The sequence below is a fragment of the Prunus avium genome, chromosome 3, assembly GCF_965620075.1.
Source record: "Prunus avium chromosome 3, drPruAviu1.hap1.1, whole genome shotgun sequence".
Taxonomy (NCBI): Eukaryota; Viridiplantae; Streptophyta; class Magnoliopsida; order Rosales; family Rosaceae; genus Prunus; species Prunus avium.
Genome location: NC_142286.1, coordinates 28,895,666 through 28,913,657, shown reverse-complemented (window position 1 = coordinate 28,913,657; position 17,992 = coordinate 28,895,666). Strand labels below are relative to the sequence as shown.

The 17,992-nt window shown below is 37.9% G+C and overlaps 2 protein-coding genes and 1 pseudogene across 2 annotated transcripts; 1 reads left to right on the top strand and 2 right to left on the bottom strand.

Annotated features, from left to right (window-relative positions):
• Positions 1-1,052: 1,052 nt before the first annotated feature.
• LOC110755178 (pentatricopeptide repeat-containing protein At5g15010, mitochondrial) lies at positions 1,053-2,976 on the bottom strand. Its single transcript, XM_021956350.2, has one exon. The coding sequence runs from the start codon at positions 2,811-2,813 to the stop codon at positions 1,206-1,208; it is 1,608 nt and encodes a 535-aa protein (XP_021812042.2). The 5' UTR covers positions 2,814-2,976; the 3' UTR covers positions 1,053-1,205.
• An 8,803-nt stretch (positions 2,977-11,779) lies between these two features.
• Positions 11,780-12,964, top strand: LOC110755100 (uncharacterized). The gene is made up of 4 exons (XM_021956264.2): positions 11,780-12,087; positions 12,325-12,492; positions 12,625-12,693; positions 12,804-12,964. The coding sequence occupies exons 1-4, from the start codon at positions 11,950-11,952 to the stop codon at positions 12,888-12,890; spliced, it is 462 nt and encodes a 153-aa protein (XP_021811956.2). The 5' UTR covers positions 11,780-11,949; the 3' UTR covers positions 12,891-12,964.
• A 3,235-nt stretch (positions 12,965-16,199) lies between these two features.
• LOC148295896 (uncharacterized) lies at positions 16,200-17,771 on the bottom strand (annotated as a pseudogene).
• Positions 17,772-17,992: the final 221 nt, after the last annotated feature.

Below are 17,992 nucleotides of genomic sequence, written 5' to 3'. Positions count from 1 at the left end.
ATATTGAACAAAAAATTTTAACAACTCCAAATACTGCTGAGTGAAAAATATAAAAATTTTGACATTCAAAACCAAGATCTTAGGTTAAAAAAACTGGTAATGAGAGTTTTCTTTTAAGTATGATGTAGTGGAAAAAGAAGAGATTGCACAATTACTAGTTTATACACTTTTTCACTGATTGATCAGGGGAACACCTGTGCATATGTCACATGACAAAATCCAACAACACAACAAATCAGGACATTTATGATGCCTTAGCCTATTAAGCATAATGAGATTTAAATATGGGATTTAAAGTTGATCCTTATGCCTCCATTAAAGAGAGGTGTTGGGAGTGTTGGTAGTTTTATTAATAGTGTGCTGGTGGTGGGGTGGGCGCTGTCAATGGATGTGTTGGTGGTTGTAATGGTTGTGGTGATGATAGTGAGGGGTGGCAGTGGTGGGGGCGATGGAGGAGCTGGTGGTGGAATTGAGGTGGTGGTGATGGCCATGGCAAGGTAGTGGTAGTAGAGGTGGCAATGTGGCAATGGTTAGTGTTGTAGCTTTTTTTTTTCCTCTCTCAAAACTCTCATTGCCTAGGAATTTTACGGATAATAACACCTATTTAGATAGAATTTAAAGTTGGGATTTATGCCCCTCAAATTCCAAATTTTTGCAGACATGGAATTTATAAATTTCTTTGTTTACGAATCCCAAAAAGGAAATTAGTATGTCATTTAAGAAATTCTAAGTTTTTTTTTTAATTTCCAAGTTTATTTTCGTCATCCAAATATACCATTAGACTCCACATAGTTCGAAATTGAATAAGTTGGTTTGAGATTTCTGTTTCTAAAGGGCATATATATCCATAACATTTTCCGCACATTATACCTAGGACAAGATATAGTTTAGACGTTATATAATACAAAAGATTTTAACCAAGGAAGGAAAAATAAAAATGTCTTTGCATCTGAATTAGTAGTCTAGACATAATATTTAGAAGGCTAAACTGATATTTTCACTATAAAAAAAACCTACGCATCTGAAAGTACTTCTATCAATTGACACAGATAGACAAAATAGGAAAAGAAATGCAAACTACAAAGCAGCCATACAGCTTTATGACAATATGCAGTTTCACTTGTTTTCACAGCGAACAAAATGTGCAAGTTATACACAAGGCTAACTGTCAAAAAGATGTATAATTCTAAGTACTTCTAACCTACCTATTGAGCTTTCCACTTTCTAAAAAGTTCATCATACAAGTATTCCTTCCTTGCTTGGACGAGGTTCTGCTTCAGCTTTGACAATGTGGAAAATTCCAATTTGATTCCTCTTACAATCATATCCTCTGCGTACTTAACTGCTTCTGGGACCCTATTCAGATTGCCGAGCCCTACAACCAACAAATTCCCAGTATCCTCCAAGCCAGAATGGTAATTCTCTAGCATGCACTTCCAAACTTTTATAGCAAAATAAGGATCCCCAAAATCAAGGAAAGTCCTTACTGCCATATTACAATTAGCATGCTCTGGAACACACTCATTTTTAACCATCTCAGTAAACAAAGTCGATGCCTCCTTCAACTTCCTATTCTTGATCAACGACTTAAACAACATGTCATATGTTTGTGAATTCGGAAATGCCCCATTGTACACCATATCATCCAACATTCTCTTTGCTAAATCTGGATTTCCTTCACGACAATGTAAAGAAATCATCAAATTACACATATTTGTATCAGGTTGGAAACCAATTATCCCTACCATTGCCTGCCAAAGAGCCTCAGCTTCCCGAGAATCGCTATTCTTGACACACTCATCAAGCGCAAATCTGAAAAACTTGACCCCCGGATAACACCTCCTATCTTTTAAGGTCTCAAAGAACTTCACTGCTTCACGGATCCCATCAGGCCCCTTAAGCAAAGTATTCAAGAATGAATCATAAGCTGGCACATTGCTCGGGTCCCAACCAATCTCAATCACCATCTCAGAGAAAACCTGCCTAGCACAAGCTACATTGCCTTCATTTTCCCACCCCTCCAACAAAATCGCATACGTATCAGGGTCTGGCTTAATCTTATCCTTAGCAATACGCAAAAAATCAACGGCATCTGAAGTCTTCCCATCTCTACAAATTGCACTCAAAAGGGAATTCAATGCCACAATATCTCTAGGGCATCCATATTCGCTCATAACCTCAAAAGTCATAAAAGCCTCCTGGACACGATTGGCAACTACATAACTACTAAAAACAGAAGCAAAAGTGGCCAAAGAGAGTAACCTTTCTTTTCTCATGGACTTTATGGCGTCCCACATCGCATCAAAGAAGCAATTCTTGCCCAGAAGATCAACAACCAAGTTCCACGCATAGGGGCTGTGGTAGTCATTGAGATGGTGACCAGCCCACCTAAAGAACTTCACGGCGGGACCCGGAAAAGCGTAAGAGAGTTTGAGGACCTCTTCAACGTCGTCTTGGGTCACTCTAACACCAGTCTCTGCCAGGCGTTCCTCAACAGAAAGAGTGTGGGTATTGGCCACTATTTCACAGAGGAGTCTGATCTTGGGAGGTAGATTGGGTGTGTCAAGGTATGAGGCAAAGGTTGGGCGCTTAGGCATGGGGGTTTGGGGAACTGGGTTTAGGGGCAAAGGGATTGGGGTTGAGGACAAGTGGTTTTTCTGAATTGGGGTTGAAGAATTGTGGTTTTTCCGAATTGGGTTTGGGGAAGAGTGGAGTTTCTTGGTGGGTTGGTGTTTATGGCGATTTGGGTTTGAAGAAGAAGAGGGGGGAGGAGGTGGGTAACCATGGCGTCGTTTTCTGCTGGTCCTGGTCATATGGGTATTTGCAAGATGAACTGAAACAAGAGAATTCTGAAAGATTAAGAGCTTTGAGAACCCTAGAAGGGCATCTGGAAAACGAACGCCGGTTACGGAGTGCAGAGGGCGTCCCTTCCGGGCCAAAAAACGAAGAAAAGAAAGGGAACGTCTAAAAAATAGGGTTTTTATCACAAATGGTCCTCAAGTTTGTTAAATTATCATATTTGGTCTTTTATATTACTCTTTACGAGTAATGCTATTTAGACACACAACATTGACCACCTTAGCTGACCACCTTATGTGGCAACTGATGTGTCATGCCATGTCAATTAATGAATGTTGCCATGAGGCCACTTACTAGGGATGCTAGGGTTTTTTTAATTTGTTTTTTAATTGACATGGCGATATTCATTAATTGACATGACATGACACATCAATTGCCATATAAGGTGGTCAATTAAGGTGGTCAATGTTGTGTGTCTAAATAGCATTACTCTTTACATTATTGGTCTGGTCCTTTATGTTAATCCGGACGCATCAATTTAGTCCTTACAAGTTTTGTCAAAATTTCTATTAAATTGATGACGTGGCACATATATAGTGCCATATATCCAATGAGTTAATGCCACATGGATCTGAATAAAACAATTATTTTTTAAAATAATTTAACATTTATTTTCTAAATAAAATTAGAAAACTAAAAGAAATAAAAGAAAGAGAAAAAAAAATGCAACTCTCCCCGCTCATTCCGCCTCCCTCTCCGTCCCCTCCTTTTATTTCTGTCTCCCCCACCCTCACTGACAAGACCCGCCCCGAATTTTCCTCGGAATCCGGAATGAATCCCGTCGTATTTCCAACATCATACTGATGTCGGGCCCACTTACTAAAGAACAAGACTTTCTGCCGAAATTTCAACAGAGTCTCCCCTGAAAATTTGATTTTTTTCAAATTTTCTAACCTATTAAAAAAACACAAATTAAAACACCAACTGGCAGCATGCAACGGCAAGATTCAAATAATTTACATAATAGGCTTCTGGCGTCACCATCATGATCAGTTCATAATTGTATATCATTTTGTACCCTTCTAGCTTATGATTTGGTAATGTTATTGAGTTAAACTTGTGCTTTTAATCCCTTTTCTGTTTATCATTCAATTCATTGGGCATTAGGTAGTGTTTGTACCATATCTGACCCTCCACTCATACGGTGACATGCGGAATGGTTAGCTCTCCCAATCGCCCAAGACAACAACCAATCGGCATCAACTACCTATGGCTCCTAGGTAGAGTCCACAATCGGTACTGACGGACGATTCTGCAGAACAAAATCTCGAAGGCCCTGCCCTAAATATCCAAAGACTCGTGTCAACCTCGTAGGACCTTCCCACGAGTCCCACATCGAAATTAAGCACTAAGAGCATACCAAATGCCCTCTATAAATAGGCCCCTTCACTACAATACAAGGGGTAAGACTTTTCAGCTTGACTTTTATGCTAAATACATTATCAATAGCAAAAGCTCTCAGAAATAAACTTACTTCGACATCGGAGGGTCTTAGGCTGGTTCCATAGACCTCACGGGCCTTAACTTTCCTTGGTTCAGGATCGGCATCCCAGGACAGGAAGAATCCGCATCAAAGCACTCAATCGATCTCTGGATCGTCCACATCACTTGTAAGTTTCACTCATCTCTATCTGTTCAGTTTTAGTGCAAACAGGTAGCAATGGTGGCTTTGAATTGGAAAAGATGCAAAATGGTGCAAAAACGAGTAGATTGAGTTAGGAATTTGTTTCAACCTTAACTTCTTCATCCCAACTTGTATTGGCCCAAATAATATGTGGTTGGAAAGAGGAGATTCTGAACTGCAAGATGGACTGCTAAAACGTATCAATTGATGAAGCCAAGCCCAATCCGTGGGCCCATCAAAATGCACACCATGCTCAGGATTGCAGCTGCCAACTTTTGACCCTTGTCACCTCCTTTAAGCCATGTGCCTCACCCCAATTGTAATTGACTTTGGACCCAACATATTGAGTAAAGTAGGGAGGCATTCCAGCTATGAAAGTTTAAAGGAGGGAAAACAAGGCATTGTGGGAAACATGTTTAGATAAATCAAGAAGCACTTTCCAGGCTGCTGGTGGGATTAGTTGGTACATGCTGGAGCTATTAAAGAGAAAGAATGTGCATGCATGTGAAGCAAAAAGAAAGGAAAGAAATGAAATGAAGTTAATTCCAGTCTATTTTAGGTAGTCAACTTGTAAGGCCCAAAACGTATACTTGTACTGCTCATATGGGAATACATTCTTCATAAAAGTTGTTCCAATGGGTGTCTATTATGACATATCCAAATTTGAGTCCCATTGGATACATATTGAAACCTCAGGCCTTCCTACACCAAGCCTGGTTTAGAAGAATCGTTTTTTTTCCAGCAACCAAAAAAAAAACCACATGGGTTGGCAGTAAAAGGTAGCCACAATTGAACACCTTTGAAAACCCATGTGAAGAAAGCTTGAGGTGCAGCAGCAAAAGAAGTATGGGATGGAATTGATTCCAACCACACTAACATAGACAAGATGAAGTGAGAGTTATGGATTGTATTAAAAGAGGAATGATGGTGTTGGAATTCATCATGATGTTCCTCCCTCTTAGCCCTATAAATAGAGAAGTCTTCAAGCTTCAAAACACTCCCATCAACCCCATACACTCTAGGTACACAGCCTGGGATTCACAACCCCCACACAATTCACCCCAGCCATCCTCCACACTTCCATCATTCCATTAACACATCCAGAAATCATCCTCAAACATTCCCACAACCCCAAACATTCCGGCAATCAACCCAATACTCTAAACTGCCCAAAATCACCAAAACAGCTCCAGAAAGCCTCCCTTCCATTTCCCTACGAATTTCCTCTTTCTCAGCCATCACCACTTACCCAAACTCATCCCAAATCACCTACTAGCTGTCATACATCATTCTAGACGTGAGGAAACTCTTGGAGAAGCATTAGACGTGGAGAAACACTTGAAGAAGTCTTGGACACCATAAGAACTTCAGAAAAGGGGTTTTTCTACTCTTATTGCATTCCTTATGTTTTCTCATTTCTATCTAAGTTTCTTTTCCATTATGAGCAGCTAATTTCATAACTAGGGCTTCGATGTAACCTAACATGAATATTCTGGGTTTATAAGTTTGAAGTTTGGAGTTTCAAGTTGGATTCATGATTCATGTTCTTAATCATTATGCTTATCAGTTAATATGCTTGTTTGAATGATTGATCACCATTAGAACTTGTATGGTTTGAATTAAGAGTAGACACCATGCTTTAATTCGAATTGAACTATGAATAGGAAGAGTATGTATGGACATTCGACAACAGGGATTAGATACATGATTGGTTGTTGAAATTGTTCTTCTATGTTTAATGGGTTCCTAATGCTTAATTTTAGGTTAGACAACAGATAATCAAATTAGGGAATTAGGAATACAAGGTTAGAACCAAACACCATGGCCTAATCATACTTTAGCTAGAATCAATCTTTGAATATGAATTAGACTTGTTACTTGACTCCTTATAACCAAGAATTGAATTGTTATGGTGATTCGAATGCCCTAGTCTCAAAATCTGTTTTCCAGCTCTTAAAACCACTCTTTGTTACACTTACTTACTTTGCTTTTGTTTGCAATTTCATTTTGCTTCTTTTGTTCAACAATCACAACCACTCTTGCTTTAAATTCTGTTTTAGACATAACCTCCTACTTTCTTGAATTTGGTAATCTAAGTACATAACTAGTTTTAACTTCTCAGTCTTCGTGGATACGACCTCGTACTTGTCTTGCTATATTACTAATTGCCCCGTACAATTGCGAGTTAACATAATATTAACAACACATCATACCTTAGTACGGGCGATAGCAGAGTATAACTTACATAATTCCTTTTAGAAACGAAACAGGGTTCAACATAAGTAGAAATTGATAAGGATTGCTCTAAACAAGCTCGGGCTTCAAGTCACCGATGAATTCAAAATCAAACTTAACAACTCTAACCAATCGGATTCGATTCCAATGACCAAATGAAAGTCCACAAAAAAATATGGTTTGTCTTGCGGCTGCATCTGGATGAGATCCTAAGCTACGTACGTACCCTTACTGAGGGATCAAGTCACACGTAGTTCTTCCAACAAAAATCCCAGTTCAAATAACATACAATCAATTATAGCAATACAAAATAGTAAATTCTAGATTTATCCCTTTCCCTTTTCTTTAAATTTCGTCATACCCATCATAGTCCCTTATTCATCTCCCTATTATTTTACTACACGTTGGAAGGTCCAACGCCACGTGTGGTAAAATAACGGTGACCCAAATACACGGATCTTTTACCACACGCTGGATAATCCAATGCCATGTGTGGTAAAGTAACCATAATCCCAATGAGCACACACGCCGGAAAATCTAACTCCACATATGGCCCAACCGACCTATATTATATGTGCGCAAACTGCTTTATTACACGCCGGATAATCCAATGCCACGTGTGATAAGCTAACCACATAACTATATATGCCCACATGCCAGAAGTTCTAATGCCACGTGTGGCCAAAATCAATCACTAAGTTGACAAACTTTATCACACGCCGGAAGATCCAACGCCATGTGTGATACTAACAACAAAATCATATATGCCCACACGCCGGAAGTTCCAACGTCATGTGTGGCCAAAACCAATCACTAAGTTCTACGCACGCAGACAAACTTTATCACATGCCGAAAGATTCAACGCCACGTGTGATACTAACAACAAAATCATATATGCCCACACGCCGGAAGTTCCAACGCCACATGTGGGTACAACAACCAAGGGAGGGTACTCAACATAATGTAATCCTATATTCACAAATCCAAACAATAGAGTGCCCCATCCTATATTGATCTCTTGCCCATTTATTTCATCAAAGAATGAAATATCAATTTCTCAACATATATAATCCGTATTCCGAATAATTACAATCTCAAATATAAAAATAATAGAAATATTCACAATTTAGCGATCTACTTATATATATATATATATAATCATTCCATGATCATAAAATCAATAGTAGATTGCATGGTAATTTAATCAATGGAAATAATGCTATTTTAAACCAACGATCATTCACATGAGCATAAATTTCATAAAGATCTTAAAACAATTTAAATAGAAATCACACTTGTTTTCACATAAATTCCATAAAATACTGTACCCCACCATTAAAACATTATACTTTATTTATAATCATAATAATATTAATTAATGATAAGTAATAACCTTTAAAGAAAATCCCATATCGAATCAATTTCCAATCTAAACTCATTACTCAAGAAATTCCATATTAAAAAAAAAAAAATACTCTTAAAGACAAATGACCACTTAAATACTAATAATCATAGCTGAGACCCAAGACCCGCTTTCAAAACCCATCGATCCAGTGTCTCATACTCGACCATTCCACAACTTCAATTATCAAACTAATAATCCAAGAATTGATACGATATTATAAAACCATATCAAAAATCCAACATAGTCAACAAAACTCAAATAACAATCAAGACTCGTTTACAAGGTTATTCTAATACTTTTCGAAGGGTGAAACTACCTCGAAAGACTCATGGTCAACCGAGGGTCAAACTTTCCAAATTTGGTCAAGCGGGCCCGCGGGGCCCAACACCTCGGTTTTACGATCCGAACATTCCTATGGGTTCCACAAGGTTTAGGAAATACGTCTTGCAAGCTTGGTTCGGATCAGACGGTCGGATCGCTCGCAATCGCACGATTAGATGATTATCGTAAAATGCATAAATTTCTCCTAAATATCACAACCAGCAGCTAGAACACCTCAAAAGGATGAGAAAACATACTTGGATCGCAAGATTTGGCCTTTGGAATCACTCGAACGAGCTTCCGAAAATTTAAGTAAAATCTGTAAAAAACCGGCCGGATTTCTTGAATTTCCGGCAGCATGGTTGAGTGGTGGAGGTGGTGACGGGGTGGGGTAGAATGGGGGAGGAGAGACGGTCCTTTTGGGACCGATGCTGCCAAGAATGGCGGTCGGTGGTGGCTCTTGGAAGCCACTGGCTGTTCAAAAAAAAAAAAAAAAATGGGGGAGGGGGTTCTGTTGCACTGGAGGGAGAGAGAGAGAGAGGGAGAGAAAATTTCTGATTTTAAAAACAAACTTCGAGAAAATTACAATTTTGCCACTAAGTCTATTTTGATCTTATCTTTTTCGTTACAGCTCCAATTCGAGCCCACTACGTGTCTACGAACTCATCTCGGTATGATCTACGTAAAATTACCATTCACTACCCCCAAATCCTTCCGAATTAAAAAGTGACCAATTCACCCCTACCCTGTGGGCAAAATTGGAAATTCACATTTAAATTAATTAAATAATTAAATGGATAATAAAACTAGGGTCGGGGTGTTACATAAACTGCACATACATTTAGTTAACCTTGTATGATTTTTTAGAATATTAATAAAAACAAAATCTCAAATTTAAGGTTATTACATTCTACCCTCCTTAAAAGGATGAAATTCAACCACGTTCGGATACCACAAACATTCCAAATTCAGCCACACTTGACTTCAACCAGTATGAGCCTCCCTTGATTCCAATTTCAACTTTGAAATCCAGTCAAAACTCACGATTAAAATCATCCTCTTTTGATGTTATAATCACCACCAACCAACCAGATAACAACATATGATGGCAATAAGTCCACAAAACTTCATTTTATTTTCAAACATGTACAACCAACATTAATTGAAAATAAAAACCTTAAAAAGTACAATCCTCACAAAACCACACTTAAACATTTTTGTCTCCTTCCAAGAGACTAGACAAAGTAGAGTTTGAACTCCCTCTGCTTCATCCTCCGCTTCAGAAGGCCTTCAACCTTCAGCCTCCACCACATGTATAATTGGATTTGGTCCCTGCACCTCAACAATGACCTTAACAAGTCTTGAACTCTGGTCTTTTGCCCTCGGTTCCGCATTTGTCACACCACGAGCTTTCTTACTCATTTGTCCTAATAAGTGCTCAAAGAATGCTTGTTTGGCAATCTCATCCATTTTGTCTTATTCCTCTCGGACCTCTACCTCGTCCAACTGTTGCTGCATTTCTTTGGACTACAAGTCTACCATCCTTAATAGTGCATCCTTCTCCTTATGTGACCTGCAACTTTGTGCAGCAACAACAATAAGACCACCTTTTTTCTCGTCTATCAGGTGCTTGATGACCTTGTGACCCTCATGTAGAAAAGCCCTCAGCCTAAACACTTTATGAGCATTCCTTTCATGCTCCTTCATTAATTAGTCTCTCAGTAAGTGAGCCTCCAGAAAAGCCTGATCACGCTCCTTTGTCACTTCCTAATGGTCCTTGAGCAATGCGTGACAGCCCTGGAGCCCATTTATCATATTACCCGAGTGAAGTATCAATTCCTGCACTTCTTGGTTCTTTGCCAACAGTCATTGCCCCAATTTTGCAATAGACGCTGCACATTGGACGCTTAAAGCCATCGTGTCATCTGCAATAGTATACTCATCCTTCTTTCCCAATGTCCTCAGATCTCTAGGAGTCAGTAGACCCCTTGACACTGCGGCAGCTACATCATTATCCTATAATTATAATTGATTGAGAGGAAATATTTAAAAGATACCATTTTAGTTGTCTATATGAGTTGGTGATTATAATTGATTGGCCCAGGTTGGTGCCCTTCAAGATGTTCGCTCTGAGTTGACAAAGTTGCGAGGACTTCTGTTTTATAAAGTGCTAGAGGATTTGCATGCTCATCTTTACAAGGAGGGTGAATATAGGTATGTAGAGTTCCTTTCTTGTGGGGTACTTTCTTATACCTTAGCATCACTTTAGAAATAGTAGTTTTAAGGAAAAAAAAGAGGAAACATTTTCTGTTTGTTGCTGTTACATGCTACTTTTTAAGTTTTTCGGGTTTAGCATATACGTAATTTTGGTTAACCAATAGAGAAAAAGGAAAAAGAAAAAAGAAAAGAAAAGAAACTAATTAAGTACTTTTACCTTTTCGTGGTTTACTTATTAAATGGAAATTAACAAGAAAAGAAGAGAAAAGGTGGAGAAATAACTCTAAGTTTTCCTGTCAAACTCTCTCTTCTAAATTGATGAGATTTGAAAAGAAAGTTGATCTATACGAACAGTGGTTGCCATAATTGTAGTTTCTCTTTCTCTTCTTCGCATAACAAAAAACAAAGAAGAATATTAAAACCTTATGTGTCATTTATTTTCTCAAGTGAAAAGTGAACCACGTCTCGAAGAACCACGTTGTTAAAAGGAGACAATCAATTTGGTACTCATGGTGATGTATCATATAGGACAGGTTCTAATGACGGAGGGTAAGATTAGAAAATTATCTGAAACAACTTGAAGCTGCTACTATCTTTATTGTTGCATGATGGGTTTTCGTTCAACCAAAAATTTGATTGATCAAATTGTCTTCGTTTGAAAATTATATACCATGGTAATTTGTGGATTTCTTTTTGTTCATACTCTCTTCTAGAATCGACATATGTTCCCAAGTCTCAAATTCTTACTCGACATTTTTTCTATAATATAGTAAAAAAGGATTGATATATCTCCCATCATGATAATATAGTAAAGGGTTAATTTCAGTTTGGTGTCCTGTAGTTGTACCGAAAAGGCGTGTGTTGTACCTATATTTTTAATTTTGACAATGAGGTACCCTAACGTTGAAAATTTGTTGCAATGTGTTTGAATTGTTAGCTTCGCCGAAAAATTCTGTTAAGTGATCCTAAACCCCTCTACTTTCTCTCTCTTTAATAAAAGACTTATTTATAATTGAGCTAAATCTCAAGGGCGGACTGGTAATTAACTGTCTACCATTCTATATTTCAATCGCCCATTCGACAGAATCAGTCTCATCCCCAAACCCTAGATCTATCGTCTCTTATATATTATACATTCTTCCTCTCAACCCAATCCTAAAATAAAGTATTTTTCTCTCCCCCACCCAAATACAAACTCTGCTGCAACGTCAATTACCTCTTCCCTTCTCCTCATATTGAATACATCATACATACCCATTCGATTTGGAGAGATTATATAAAATTTGTGATGGCGGCCCAGCGTAAGAACCCGCAGATTGAGAATGTTGTGATCATGCTTCCCTCGAGCATTCGCTGCACCTGTTGTAGCACTGTCATGGCCAAAGGCACCGAGTTCAATTCCCGCAAAGAAGAAACCATCGGCGAGGTACTTACTTGGGTTTTAATCTTAATCTTGTTTGGGTTTTCAATCTTTAATTGCCCAGTTCATCTCTCGTTTTGCTTTCTCTTAATCCTAGTTCTAGGGTTTGTTTATTTTTGTTGATGGTGGATGCAGACTCTAGTTTTTGAGAGCTTTGGTGTTTTCTATTTCCTGAGGTTTAAATTTCATGCGATACACAGTAAGTTGGATTGGGTTACTTACTAATTGTTGTGTCGTTTACAGGAGGTTTGGAAGGATCACACATTCAGATTTTGTTTCAATTGTACCCAGTGCTCAGCCGAGATCGTCATAAGGACAGACCCACAATGTTCACACCTTGCTGTTGAGGCCGGTGCTTTGAAATTTTATAGTCGTGATTTTATCCCTTGGCTTCCCCCTAGGGTTGAGGAGGTAAAAGAAAGGAACTAAAGATTCTGCCTATATACGTGTATATATGCATGCTTCATGTTTTTCTATCTTTATTTTGCCTTTTACTGTTATCACATTGCTTAATTAATTACTCTATTCAAACTTCCTTTGCAGAAAGAGAAGTTGGTTCCTTGCACGGGCCCAAACTGGCAAGAGAAAAGAGAGGAGTTCTTAGTTAACAGGGTATATGCCTTTGTACTTGTTATCAGATTTTCAGATTCCTTTACCGTCTGTAATCACTTTGCTGCTTCTTAAATAATGACTCAAATCATATATGCTTATTTCCATTTCAGTTACAACAAATTATAGATAAGCATAATCAGAAAAGGAAGATTGAAGAAGTGGGAGACGCCATGAAATCTTTGGATTTCAAAAGATAGATGGACAACCCTGCTGCTGTGGATGTGATTAAGTGTGTGAAGGTAAATTCCTGTGTATTGGTAATCCATTGACAAGTTCATCGCGTTTGATTTCTTGTAACCTGGACATATGCGTATAGTATGCGTAGCGGCTTTGATAATGCATGTATTTTTGGAACTGATGTATTTCCTTTTTGTTATTAAGTAATATTTTAGCCTTTTTTTAATTACTTTAATTAGTAATTATGTTTTAAATATTATTTTTTAGTGAATAATTAGTATTTAAATATTTTATTAATTTCATAAATTACTTAATAAATAGTAATTAATTATTTTAAATTATGTTGTGGACTTTGTTTTTTATTTTTTATTATTATACAGAATTAGTTTGTTTAGTTTAATTAAATAATATCTAATTCTCATTTAATTATATTAATTATTCTTTATTTAATGAAAGAATGAGTATTTAAATATTTTAATTAATTTCTTAAATTACTTAATAAATATTACTTATCTTAAATAATTTTTTGGACTTTAAAATTATTTTTAATTTCCGAATATATTTTAAAAATAGTTTCAATTATTAAAAAATTATTTTAGTATTCCAAAAATGAATTTGAGCCTCAAAAAAATTAAAATTCTATTGCAATCTTTCGTAAATTGGTGTGATTGTTTGTAAAATTGTGATAGTTAATTACATATTATTTTTTATTAACTTTTTGCAATTATATTTATTCCATTTGCTTTAGTTTTGGTTTTAAAAAGCAAAAAGTCTTAGTTCAACGAAGTATCCTTCCATCATTTGCTTTAGTTAGTTTTGTGTTGAAAGCTAATTGTTATGTCTTGGATTGAAACAGTAGTAGCGATGCCCTTTATTTTCAGTTGGGACTAATTTGTGCTGGAAAGAGTTGAGTTGTACAGGTCTTCCGAGGTGAAATCTCAATATGGGAATTATTGATGGATTGCCTGTGTCTCCAGACAAGGAGTTGTACAGCTCTTCTGTACTTGTTAATGACTATTTTTGTGGTTGTGTGCACCGGATATGGAGCTCATATTCCCATTTTTCGCGTTTGTATTACCTGTTGGAATTGAAATATTGTTTTCTCCTCCCATAACAAAGATGATACACAACAACATGCATGTGCTTACTTTTAGGAAAAAGTTTATGAGAATTCACGTATTGATATTTCTACTAATCAAAAAAAGACACTACTATAAAAACACAAAATAGACGACGGTGATCCACCGTCGTTAAATCAACCGCCATCTTTTGGAGTATTAAACTACAAAGGCTTTTCACCGTTGTTGTTTATATATAAAGACGATGGTTTTTAGTAAAACCGTCGTTGTTTTGATATATAGACGACGGTTTGCAACAAAAAAATCGTCGTTGTTTAGAGGTAACGACAATGTTTTTGTTAAAACCGTCATTAATTGTAAGCAATTCCATAATTGGAAAACGAAGTACACTTAAAAACAAACGTCCACCAACTTCCTATAATAATCATAGTTGAGTCCCAAGACTCACTTTCACAACCAATCATTCCAGTATCCCAAAATCATATATTCCAAAATTTCAAATATTGCATAAACTTCAAATAACAATATAACATTTGATAACCCCACAATTAAAAAAATAAAATAATCTCTAATCCCAACATAAACAAAATAATTCAAATAACAATCAAGACTTGTTTATAAGATCATTCTAGTATTTTTCGAAGGGTGAAACTATCTCGCAAGACTCACGGACAACTAAGGGGTCAAACTTCCCATATTGGTCAACGAGGCCCGCGAATCCCACGACCTCCGATTTTTTATCCGAAAGTTCCTATGGGTTCAACAAAGTCTACTAAGCACATTCTCCAAGTTTGGTCTCGATCACACGATCGAACAATCCTTGATTTACCTAACTCTAGAATCATTGTTTCCGAGTATCCGGGACTCCGATTCTGGATTCATAAGTTCCTACACAATCTTAGAGGTACAGAGAACAACATAGTTGGAATTGGTGCCAATCCAACAGTCCGAACATATCAAACCCGGATATCGCCTAATATGCGTAAATTCGTTCCACTGTCATACGATAACCAAATTCGAATCTGAGCATACCGTCGCACTCGGGACGACATGGGGATCAAATCAGAACACGATGGGCCACCGCCCCATGGCCCATGCGCCGCCACAAGCGTCGGCAAGGCATGGGTGGCTTGAGAAAATTCCGGCGATAGAAATTTTTTGAAACACCTACGATACATATACCAATACGTTCAGACTAATAAGGAGAGTAATTTTTTTTTTCACTACTAGATTTTTGTATTTGCGCGACGAAGGAGTGTGTCCTGTAGTTGTACCGAGAAGGCGTGTGTTCACTACTAGATTTTTGTATTTGCGCGACGAAGGAGTTTTGGTCGCGCAAAGTACATTTGTGTCGCACAAATAGTAATGCGACAGAAGATTCGTCGCGCAAAGATCGTAAAGAATGACTTTGCGCGACGAAAATATTCTAATTGTCGCGCAAAAGGTGCGACGGTAAACCTTCGTTGCACAATATTTCGCGGGACGATGAGATTTTTCGTCGGTCAAAGTTTTGCGCGACGAAAGTACGTTCGTTGCATTAACATAGCGCGAGGAACAGTAATCGTCGCGCTAAAGTAGAGGGACGAGAGTATGTTCGTGTCTAAAATATTTGCGCGACGAAACATAGTTGTTGTAAGGACACTGCGCGACGACTAACGTTCGTCGCGCAGGTATTGTGCGACGAGTGTATTCGTGATGAAAATATTTGCGCGACGAAACATTTTTGTTGCATTTACTTAGAGAGACAAATTCTTTCGTCGCGCAAAATAGAATAAATTCTTTAAAATTTATTTTTACGGTTGTGTATTTTCAAAAAAGAAAATTTGCGCGACGGAAATTATCGTCGCGTAAAAATAAATATATTATTATTAATTTAAAATTAAATTTAATTATTTTGGTAAAAAAAATAAATTTGGTTAAAAAAAAAAATAATAATAATAATGAAATGAAATTGCAATTAGAAAAGGTAATAAAGAGAAATATGTAAAATGTTATAACATAATGTATTTAGTACAATAGAAATATTTAAAATGTAATTAAGAATGTTAAAATCTAATCAAACAACCCTCCAAGATCTACATTGTAGTCTGGCAAATGCAGCTCGGAGGTCTGGACATTGTTGACAGGGGGAGAGGTGTGGTTGCCGTGCTCAAAGGTCGACGGGGGAGTAAAAGGCGGGATTGAAATGCCGGAGTGAGCGAGGGACTGTAGAATATGAGACAAATGACTCTTGAGGTCCGCCACCTCTGTCTACAAAGCAGTCACCTCTTCATTTGACTCCGATGATTCACGGGGTCTAGGTGGCCGCTGCCTGGCATTCCCCATCCCTCGACAATATGTCCCTGGGCGCCTCCCGAGACTCTGATCCAAGGTTTCAGTCAGGATTTGAAACCCTGCATCTGATGGAGGAACCACGGACTCGAGCGGCGTATCGGGAGGAAGCTGGGAGGCGGACTCCTGAAGAACCAACTGGCTCCTCTCAATCATCGTCGTCTGTTGAACATAACATAAAATATGAATTAAAACATTCACATAATAACTATAAAAACTTGAACGCTTACATAATAATTTAAATTAAAGGCTACTTACATGAAGGGACTCCGCCAACTCATTCCCAAGTCGAACATAAACGTCGCCAAATACGTCAATCTCTGGGAATTTGGACCCCCCCTTAAATTGAGCAGAAAAAAAAAATGTTAGTACGAAAAAAACAAATTAATATTAATGACATATTAAAAAATAAATAAAAACGACTTTATTATTACCTGGCGCCACGCCTCCATCCTATAAGAGAAGGGCCTGGAACCTGAATGGTGGAGAAGAGTCTTCCTCTGCCTATTGCCCTTATTTGCTTTGGCCTTCTTCTGTTATACAAAAAATAAAATGTATTAGTTGAAAGTGAAATGAAATATAAAAAATTAAATACACATTAGTAAGAAACATGTAATAAGTTTCAATTTAATATATAAAAATACCACATAATTGGCCTCTTGAAAATGACCGCAGAGCCACTGCCAACTATCCTCCCGGCCCTCAAGCTTCTTCGGGCAACCCTCTTGAAGAGCAACCTGCGGATCATCATATGCCTGAAAATGGTGATGCAGGTCGCTCTTCCACTGTTTGTACCTGTCAGCAAAGAGTCTGTTGATGTAGGCCAACAACTCTTCGCCGACGTTCTCCAAATTGTAGTTTGTCTAAAATAAATTCATTACATACATTAAATATTAGAAATAAAATTTGAAGGGAAAAACAATTAAAAGGTATAGAATACATACCGACAGGTGTCCTAACATCTCCATCCGCACCTGATGAGGCATGACCCTCCAGGACTTCCATTTGATCGGGCAATAAGTCCGAACGACGTATCCAATGTCATGGGCCAACGAGCTGTGCTGGTCAGCCGTTGGTGCAGCCCGATGTCGCGCGTCGTATGCGATGTTTATACGACTGTTGTTCACCCGGGTGACTTTGGCCGTCGTCAACTGGCGACAGGGTCCTCGGGTGTTCTTCTTGGCTGCAAAGAAATATAAAATTAACATTAAATAACAAATCCTACTAACATTCTTGGTCTGAAACAACTGGAGTTGAAGGAAAATCTTTACCTGGTTATGACCCCGACGCACTAGCAGCAGATGGTGACGTGGAGTCGGTCGTGCTGGGAGGGCGGTGACGCCGCCTGGCACTAACTGGTTGCGCCACCACTGATGACTCTGATGACACCGGCGCCCGGGAGACGTGGGGAGAAACTGGCATGTCCTGCAACTGTGCTACACCAGTGGGAGCTGACACCGCAGTCGGGGGAGCTGAACTAGGTGAAGTCATCACCGTCTTACGACGTCTGATAAGTTGTGACATCTGATAAGGTCTTACAATTAAAAAAACATCCTTGGCTAAAATGATTATTTTGTAAAAAAAAAAGACCTCAAAGCCTAATGAACAACAAATTCAATATTTAAAAAACAAACAGAAACATGTATTCTTTATATGGCAAAAAACAGAAGCACATTTTTTAAAGCAAACAAAATAGAAACATGTATGATATT